At 38.5% G+C, this 10,000-nt stretch overlaps 1 protein-coding gene across 2 annotated transcripts in view; it reads left to right on the top strand.

Moving 5' to 3' along the window:
* LOC125025365 overlaps window positions 1–10,000 on the top strand; it is a 78,671-nt gene that overhangs the window by 19,873 nt on the left and 48,798 nt on the right. For both annotated transcript variants that reach the window (XM_047613335.1, XM_047613336.1), the window contains exon 3: window positions 8,753–10,000. This exon is cut by the window's right edge and continues 2,020 nt beyond it. In XM_047613335.1, the coding sequence (XP_047469291.1) occupies window positions 8,753–10,000 (1,248 nt within the window). The remainder of the gene's footprint in view (window positions 1–8,752) is intronic.

Raw genomic sequence — 10,000 nt, 5'->3', positions numbered from 1 at the left:
CTATTATTATTAATGATAATAATATTATTAATAATAATATTATCATTATTACCATTGGTATCACTACTACCACTATTTTTGTTATTGCCTTATTTATCATGTTTGTTTTATAATGACAATGATAATAATCATTAATATTATTTCTCACATTGTTATCATTATTATTATTATTATTATTACTATTAGTACCATTATCATTAATATTATAATCATTATCCTTATCATTATTATTATTATCATTATAATTTTCATTATTATCATTATTATTGTTATTATTATTATAATTATTATTATTATTATTATTATTATCATTATTATTAGTATTATTGCTATTATTATTATTATCATTATTATTATCATTATTATTATTTTCATTATTATTATTATTGTTAATATCATTATTATTATTATTATCATTAGTACTATTATTATCATCATCATCATCATTATTATCATCATCATCATTATTATTATTAGCATTGTTATCATCCCGATTATCATTATTAGTATAATCATTATTGATATAATTATTACCATCATCATCATGATTATATTCATTATTATTATCCTAAGGGTGATAATTATCATTACTATTGTTATTATTACAATCATTATCATTATTATCATCGTTGTTATCAATGTCATATTTTTTAACATTATCAATTGCTATTACTATTACCTTTATTTATATTATTGTTGTTATTATTATCATCTTTCTTAGTTAATTAATAATGCTTTTCTTGTTAATATTCTATTGTTAGTATCAGTTTTATTTTTATTATCATTATACCTATCATGCTGTCAATTTTGCTATTATTATTGATCTCAATGCCTATTATTGCTTATGCTATTCACTTATTCACATATTAATAACAACATCTAATATATTTCTAATAATAATATGAAGAGTACAACAATTCGTTGAAATAGCAAGTCAAAATCATACAAATCGATATCTTTAAGCCTAACATCGTATCTGTGATGAAATAGTGTTATTGTTAATAGAGAGTCAATAAAAGGGGTGTACTTGGATAAAAAAAAAAAATGTATGTTTTTCTTTATCTAATTATCATGATTTTAGGTATTAGATCTTTCATTAGTGCATGATACTTTTTTTTGGTATCATTTACAAGTATATATCATTATCATTATTATTATTAGTAGTAGTAGTATCATTATTATTATTTTCATTATTATCATTGTTATTATTTTCATCATTTTATTATTGTTATTATTATCATCATCATCATCATCATCATTATCATTATTATTGTTATCATCATCATCATTATTTCTTTTTTTATTATCTTTATTATCATTATTATTATTGTTATCATATGCATTGTCATTATTGATATTGTTGTTATCCCCATTAGCAGTATACTGCTAGTCATCATCATTATCATTATCGTCATTATCATTGTCATTATTATTATTATTGTTATCATTATTATTATTATTATTATTATTATTATCATTATCATTATTATCATCATTATCATCATTATCATTATTATCATATTATTATTGTTATTAGCATTATCCTGATTACCATCAATATCATTATCATTATTGTTAGCATTATTATCATTATTGTTAGCATTATTATCATTATCATTAGTACTATTATTATCATTACTATAATTAGTGTTATATGCATTGTTGTCATCCTCATCCTCATACTTTTTCTTATTTTCATCTTTATCATCATCATCACCTTTAATATTACGCCTTAAGTCAAACACTTTATTGGTCTGGCACTTTTCACCTCATCTCCTTGTCATTTCTTCTAAACATCACCCTTTTCTCCCTCATCATTTCCCTTGTCACCTCATCCTCCTACGTGACCTATGAGGGGAGGGTGGGATGAGGGGGAGGGGAAATGAGGGGAAATAGAGAGGGTCACGAGGGCAGGTGAGCACGGCAGGGCACGGAATGAGGGGAGGGAAGGAGGGGGGGGGGGGAGGGAGGTGGCAGAGATAGTTATTTTTAGTTCACAATTACGTCATGAGGACCAGATTGTGCGTTAGTTCATTTCCACGGATGAGTATGAGGTGTTCATGTTTCCTTGATTGGTCATGGGGGTTTGGGTTATCATGTAGGAGTCACGCGCATGAGCAAGGTTTGTGCACAACGGCTATGTTTAAAATTAACTAATATACATTTGCATTATGTATACCATAATGCAAATATATATATATATATATATATATATATATATATATATATATATGTTTATATATGTACGTATATATACATATATATATATATATATATATATATATATATATATATGTATGTATATATATAGCCTATAAATGCTACGAAATCTGTATATTTATATGTACACATATATACATACACATACAAATGCACAAACACACTAACCTCAAGTCCAACAACTACAACATAACATACCACCATCAACCATAATAACAACGCTCCTCCCCTCCACCCCCCCTAAAAAAGGCTATAAAAGCTATCTAACCTGCACTTAGCTTTTAAGATTCGAATGAACGCTTCGAACTACGAGACGAGACCCACAAGCTCGGATATTCAAAGGTGAAAGGCGCTAATGGGTCAGTGGCGGGGAGGGATACACGTCTTAGTGCCTCCGAAACGCGACAGGTGTTGAGTGTCATCCGGATCATCGAGAGACAACAGGTGTAGGGCCTCACCTGGTCCTTGGGTAATATTAGAGACAGGTTCTCCCTCGATGGTCGTTTGGATTCATAATTGTTATGAACGTTGATATGGGATAGTATGTATTCTTGTTTTGTTGTGTATGTATGGTATGTTTGTGTATGGTGTGACGTAGAGAAAAAACATAAATGGAGAGGGAAATAGAGAGGGGGAGGGGAGATAGAGACAGAGACAGAGAAAGACAGTGAGAAATTCAGAGAAAGAGAAAAAAATAGATAGAGAAAGATCCAAAGTAGAGGAGAGAGAGAGAGAGCGAGAGAAAGCAAGAGAGAGAGAGAGAGAGAGAGAGAGAGAGAGAGAGAGAGAGAGAGAGAGAGAGAGAGAGAGAGAGAGAAAGAGAAAAAAAATCAGAGAGAACGAGGGTAAGACAAAAAAAAGAAAAAGAAAAAAAAGAAAGACAGATATAGGCATATACCAACACATATCTCTCCCGTCACACATTTCAGAAAGGGATGCCGAGATACCCCCCCCCCCCCCCCCGCCCCCCACTTGGCAGCGCGCAGAGTCGGGTGTCACAACCGAGTTACCGGTTATCATTTTTTTTTTCTCTCTCTCTCCTTAACCCTCTAAATAGAATAACAACATTATGGTCTCGTTCATGAATATTCGGGGAATGTTGGAATAGCGCTAAAAGCACGTGGGTAATGCAGTTAGCTTTTTCGTCTCAGCGAAATATCAACAAAGGTGTGGACGAGGAGCGAGGGAGGGAGAGGGCCGTCACACACCTATTTCCCCTCGCTCTCTAATCTCTGTTTCTCTCTGTCTGTCTGTCTGTCTGTCTTTCTCTCTCTCTCTGTCTGCCCCTCTCTCTCTCTCTCTCTCTCTCTCTCTCTCTCTCTCTCTCTCTCTCTCTCTCTCTCTCTCTCTCTCTCTCTCTCTCTCTCTCTCTCTTTGTGTATGTATATATATATATATATATATATATATATATATATATATATATATGAGGCCGTCACACACCTATTCTCTTCCTCGCTCTCTAATCTCTGTCTGTCTCTCTCACTCTCTCTCTCTCTCTCTCTCTCTCTCTCTCTCTCTCTCTCTCTCTCTCTCTCTCTCTCCCTCTCCCTCTCCCTCTCTCTCTCTCCCTCTCCCTCTCCCTCTCCCTCTCCCTCTCTCTCTCTCTCTCTCTCTCTCTCTCTCTCTCTCTCTCTCTCTCTCTCTCCCTCCCTCTCTCTCCTCTCTCACTGTCGCTCTCTCTCTCTCTCTCTCTCTCTCTCTCTCTCTCTCTCTCTCTCTCTCTCTCTCTCTCTCTCTCTCTCTCTCTCTCTCTCTCTCTCTCCCCTCTCTCTCTCTCTCTCTCTCCCTCTCTCTCTCTCTCTCTCTCTCTCTCTCTCTCTCTCTCTCTCTCTCTCTCTCTCTCCTTCTCTCTCTCTCCCTTTCCCTCCCTCTCTCTCCCCCTCCCCCTCCCTGTGTGTGTGTGTGTGTGTGTGTGTGTGTGTGTGTGTGTGTGTGTGTGTGTGTGTGTGTGTGCATATAATATAAATATATGTTGGATACCTACTTATCTTCGTATCTATAATGTTCCATCTATTCATCCGTTTATGAACATACTTTAGACAGATCAACAAATACCAGCATCTTCCATACATTAAAGATGCATATGTGTTTTGCAAGCTTGCATGTATTAAACAGATCAAGGCTAAATCAGAAATGCACACTTCGAAAAGTGTCCATTGTTGCAACAAAGTGCAATATCCGGCTGCATATGCCGGATGCGCTCATCTCATCCTCTCTCTGATCTCTCTCTCTCTTTCTCTCTTTCTCTACCTGTCTAACTATCTATCTATCTGTCTGTCTATTCATATCCATCTATCTACGAGTATCTATCTCTCTTTCTCTATTACTCTCTTCTTCCCTCCCTCACTCACTCACTCATTCACTCACTAACTCATTTACACACTCCCTCCTTTTTCTCCTCCCTCACACCTTCCTTTCTCCCTTCCTTCCCTTCCTCCCTCCCTCCCCCATCTTCCCTTCCCTCCTTTTCTACCTCCCTCCCCTATCCCCAATTCTTTCTCCCTTCCTCCCTTTCTCCCTCCCCCCATCCTGTCTCCCTTCCTCCCTTTCTCCTTCCCCTCATCCTTTCCCCCTTCCTCCCTTTCTCCCTTCCTCCTTCTCTTCCACTTCCCCTCAAAACCCGTAGACATCCTGTGTGCAATACACCTTGAGCAGTAAGTACATCTCTCAAGCCCTGTGATGTAATCTGCTTTTAAACCCCCTTTTAATCCCCTCCTGCCACTGCCGAGCACACCTGTCGTCTTCCTCACTTCCTGGTTATTGGCCGACGGTGCTTTCCCTGTTGAAAAAAAACTCTCTACCTGTCCTATGTTCTTAGACCTTCCCTCCTGAACCTTCCGTGTCCGTGAACCGCCATCGGTCTTGTCCGTGAACCGCCGTGGGTCTTGTCCGTGAACCGCCGTGGGTCTTGTCCGTGAACCGCCATCGGTCTTGTCCGTGAACCGCCGTGGGTCTTGTCCGTGAACCGCTATTGGTCTTGTCTGTGAACCCAAGTGGGTCTCGTCCGTGTTATTCAGGCCTTTATACTTTCCTGGTCTTGTTTCCGTGGGCATTTTGGTGTATATTTAGGGTACGTCGTAAGTGTATTCAGCGTTTTTTTCAGGGATTGGGAGAGGGATATAACGGATCGTAGTATTATAAGTGTGTCAGAAGTATGGGTTATAAGTATTTATATGTCATGTGTGTAAGAAGCATAATCATGAATTATATAAGTCCGAAATATTAGGATGTTATAATCTGGTAGAATCAATGGAATACTTGCATTATCTAATACAATGAGTGTTTTAAATCTCACGACCTTCTTGCGTCAAATGGTAGAAATGTCAAATGTAGCGTATTATCTGTATTAAATCTAGCGTGATGCCAAGAAAGATGCTATTCAGGTGTAATAAGCTTACTGAAGATATGTAGGAAAATACGGTATTCTAACAACATAATTCCTTATGTAAACCTTCCGTGATACATACATACAATAAAAATAAGATAACTATATCATCATTATTGCCTCACCTCGAAAATTGTTCTATAAAAGTTATGGTTATCATATTAAAACAAACGAAACGTTTTTGTTTTCTTTAATAAGCGCTGCACCAACCATGCCTACTCTTTAGCACTGAGCGTGACAAATAGGTCGTGCTTAGGGTGTGAAGAATGTTAAACCTAGGCTCAACCCTTGCATTTTTTTTTTTTTTTTTTTTTTTTTCTTAGAGATGCTTGACTCCTATATGAATGGCCTGTTGATTCTCGGATGGAATCGAATCGTATATTGGTAATAGATACGGTGACTTCAGGGGGATTTATGTCTTGACCTTATTGAAAGAGAAAATGCTAACCTTAGGGATGTCTTATCTTCTTGTTTTCTGCAGGCTCTGGGCTTAGGTTTGTCATTATCAGTATAGAAGAGACAATGTTTTTGGGAAATAGATCAGATAAAGTGTAAATATATTTTGAAAAGTGATTCAGTGATTCAGTATTCTCGTACATTCATTTTTGTATATAAATGATTTAATAAATTCCAAATACTTACCAAATACAACCCCCCCCCCCTCAAGAAAAAAAGAAGAAGAAGAGAATAAAACAAAAACAAGAAATATGAGAAGGAAACAATATAAAGACGCCTCCATACCGATCTCGCCTTGCCAGTGAATTAAGGGTTAGAGAGTCGCGCCCAAGCTTGTAGGTTAGCCAGTCGTGCGAGTGAATTAAGGAAAGGTAATTATTCGGCGGCGATTCCGGGTTAACGGAAGTTCGTTGGCATTCTTGCAGATTATCTAAGGAATTGATTTTATTTTCGTCCGAGTGTCCGTTCTTACACTTGCTCGGGGGAGCAGCGTCTCCCTCTCTGCCTCGCCCCATTCTGTTTCTCCCTTCATATATATATATATATATATATATATATATATATATATATATATATATATATATGTATGTATATATATTATATATATATATATGCATAAGTATATATGTATATATATATATATATATATATATATATATATATATAGGTGCGAGTGTACATACACATACACACATACATATATATATATATATATATATATATATATAAATACACATACACACACACACATCTATCTCCCTGTCTATCTCTCTCTCTCTCTCTCTCTCTCTCTCTCTCTCTCTCTCTCTCTCTCTCTCTCTCTCTCTCTCTCTCTCTCATATATTAATGTATATATACATTAATATATGTATGTATATGTATACATACCTATATATATATGTATATATATATATATATATATATATATATATATATATATATATTTATATATATATATGTATGTGCACGCGCGCAAGTCTATCTACTTTACTTATCTCCTTGGGAGAAATTAGACCGCAACAGCCTGCAAAAAGCGCGACGGGAGCCGAGAGAAAGCGAGGCGGCAGGAAGGGCGACAGGGAAGGCGCCGCCCGTGTAACAGGTCACGAGGGAGGGAAAGGGAGGGTGGGGGGGGGGGTAGGGAAAAGAGAGAGAGAGGATGGGGAGAGGGGAAGGGCCGGGTAAAGGGTATGGAGAGAAAGAGAGAATGGGAAGGGGATGGGGAGGAGAGGGAAGCGGGGGAGGGGGAAGGGGAGGGGGAGGGGGAGGGGGAGGGACAGGCGCGAGAGGCGACGCCCCTCTCACTTCCGCTCCGAGCAGTTCCCTCTCGGCTCGTCACACTCACACATCCGCATTCTGGCTCTCCGGCCCGATTAGACAACAAAGCCGGTCGCTCGTTATTAATTTGACGTAATCAGTCGGCGGGAAACGTTTTAGACTGCTTTTCGTCCTCTCCATCTACTCTGTATTGATAGACCGATAGATTGATTGATAAATTCCTATATGTACATACTTGTATATTTGTGCACACACACACACACACACACACACACACACACACACACACACACACACACACACACACACACACACACACACACACACACACACATACACACACACACTCACATATACACATACACATACACATACACATATACACACACACACACACACACACACACACACACACACACACACACACACACATATATATATATATATATATATATATATATATATATATATATATATGTATATATATACATACATTTACGCATACTTATCTATCCATATATATATATATAAATATATATATATATATATTATGTGTGTGTGAGAGAGAGAGAGAGAGATAGCTATGTGTATGTGTATATATATATATATATATATATATATATATATATATATATATATATATATATATATATATGTATATATATATATATATATATATATATAGAGAGAGAGAGAGAGAGAGAGAGAGAGAGAGAGAGAGAGAGAAAGGGAGAGAGAGAGAGAGAGAGAGAGAGAGAGAGAGAGAGAGAGAGAGAGAGAGAGAGAGAATTATCTATTGGTACAAAAAACAATTAGTCCATTTGGCACTGAGTGGGACATCAAATCATCAATCATATCTATCTGTGTGTCTATCATTTTACATCAAGTTAGTTTTGATATAGTTTACATTATTAGAAATTACAGGCCGTTCCTTTTGGTTAATAATGAAGTTTTGTTTAAATGTTTTGGCTGTTAGTATACGAGAATAAGAATTAAATTAGTTACTCCTATAAAAAAAATAATTCATATTCTATGTTACTATTAACAAAGAAAACGCAAATTTCGTCGTTGTTAGGGGCTAACTTTTGAATATCAGTTGCATTTATAAATTTTTGAATGGCGGGATAAAAGCATAATGTGCTTAACGTATTGATTATTGTTATTATTTGTTATTTCATGTTACTTCTTGTTCCGTCTGTAAGTTTTGTTAGTTGCAAAGCTCGGGGTAAAACAATTCTTAACTCAAGATCTCTAGGGATATCTAATGATTTATTTATCTATTTATCTACAAAGTTATTTATGAAATGATGCCGAGTGCATTTTACTCTTTGTTTCGCTCGTCCATCTTTGCATTAGTACTTTTTCTTTTCTCACTTCGCAACACATCTAATAAAGATATTCATATTTCAGGGTTGAGGGCAAGGATGATGCAGCGGCAGTAGAGGCCGTGAAGGCAGCCCTCCTCAGCGCAGAGGGGGATGACGAAGCGAAGCAGGAAAAGGCAGCAGCCGGCGAGGCAGAAGGAAGGGTGATCCACGAGCCCTTGGGGAAGGAGGGGGAGGACCAACCGACGATCGTCCTCACGGTACACGACCACCCGAGGGCCCCCGACCCCCCGCAGCCTCCTCCAAGCCCGGGCTTACTTGATCCAAACGATGACATAGAATACATCGACTCCGACGAAGGGGAGGCAGATAACCAGACGTCTCGGAGGAAAGGCGCGGACGTGGATTACAGCGACCAGTGGTACGACGCCCGAGGTACTCTCACGCGCTCCCGAGAGAACCTCAACCGAATTAACGACGACTACGAAGAGTGTGTCGCGAGCACCTACTACGACGCGGCCGACGGGGCTGATCCGCCTCTCGAACAGGTGAAGAAAGTGGTTGCGCCCGAAGCCAGGGGCAGCAATGGGTCCCAGAAGGCGAGGGAGTGGGTTCAGAGCTTCAATGAGGATACGGAGCGGAGGGTTCGGCGGTGGATGGAAATGCAGAGGGAGAAGGACCCTTCGTCGATGCCTAAGAGCAAATCGGAGATACGCCTTGATAAACTAGATGAACCTTCTGGCAAATGGGCTGGGAGGAATGAGATTCAGCTGAACGCCACAGAGGATGACTACATTGTTGGGGAAATTAGTGCTCGTGATGACAACAAAAAGCAAGAAAGCAAGGCAGAAAAGAATGAGGTGGCTCGTCGAGAAAGTCTGAAGAAGATATTCCAGGTTCGAGGAAAGTTGTCCATCAAGCCTATCGTCGACTCGCAAAGACCCACATACACAGATACGGATATATATATAGCTTCAACACCGTATGCTTTGGCCAACCCACCGAGACCTCAGGACCGCAAACTCCTACCTGGCGATTCTTTGGACGTATCTGACGACGGCATCCACTGCGCGTCCATCGACCTTGATCCTGCAATGGAACTAAGTGGAGATTCGTCCAAGACCTCGACGCATGCGCACACGGAGGGCCAACAACCGAAGACAACTGCCAGGAGAAAGTTAAACCTCGAAGTTGGTACTAGATCGGATAATATTCCAGACATCATTATTGATTCCCCTGAAGTTGATGAGAACAGACAGGATCTGACGATTCTTAGACCTCCACAAACGATAATAGGAGCAGATGTGTCAACGCTAAAGTCAGACGAATCAAG

Source organism: Penaeus chinensis, chromosome 5 (genome assembly GCF_019202785.1).
Source record: "Penaeus chinensis breed Huanghai No. 1 chromosome 5, ASM1920278v2, whole genome shotgun sequence".
Taxonomy (NCBI): domain Eukaryota; kingdom Metazoa; phylum Arthropoda; class Malacostraca; order Decapoda; family Penaeidae; genus Penaeus; species Penaeus chinensis.
The sequence above is the reverse complement of the archived record's forward strand: the minus strand, read 5'-3'. Positions and strand labels throughout refer to the sequence as shown.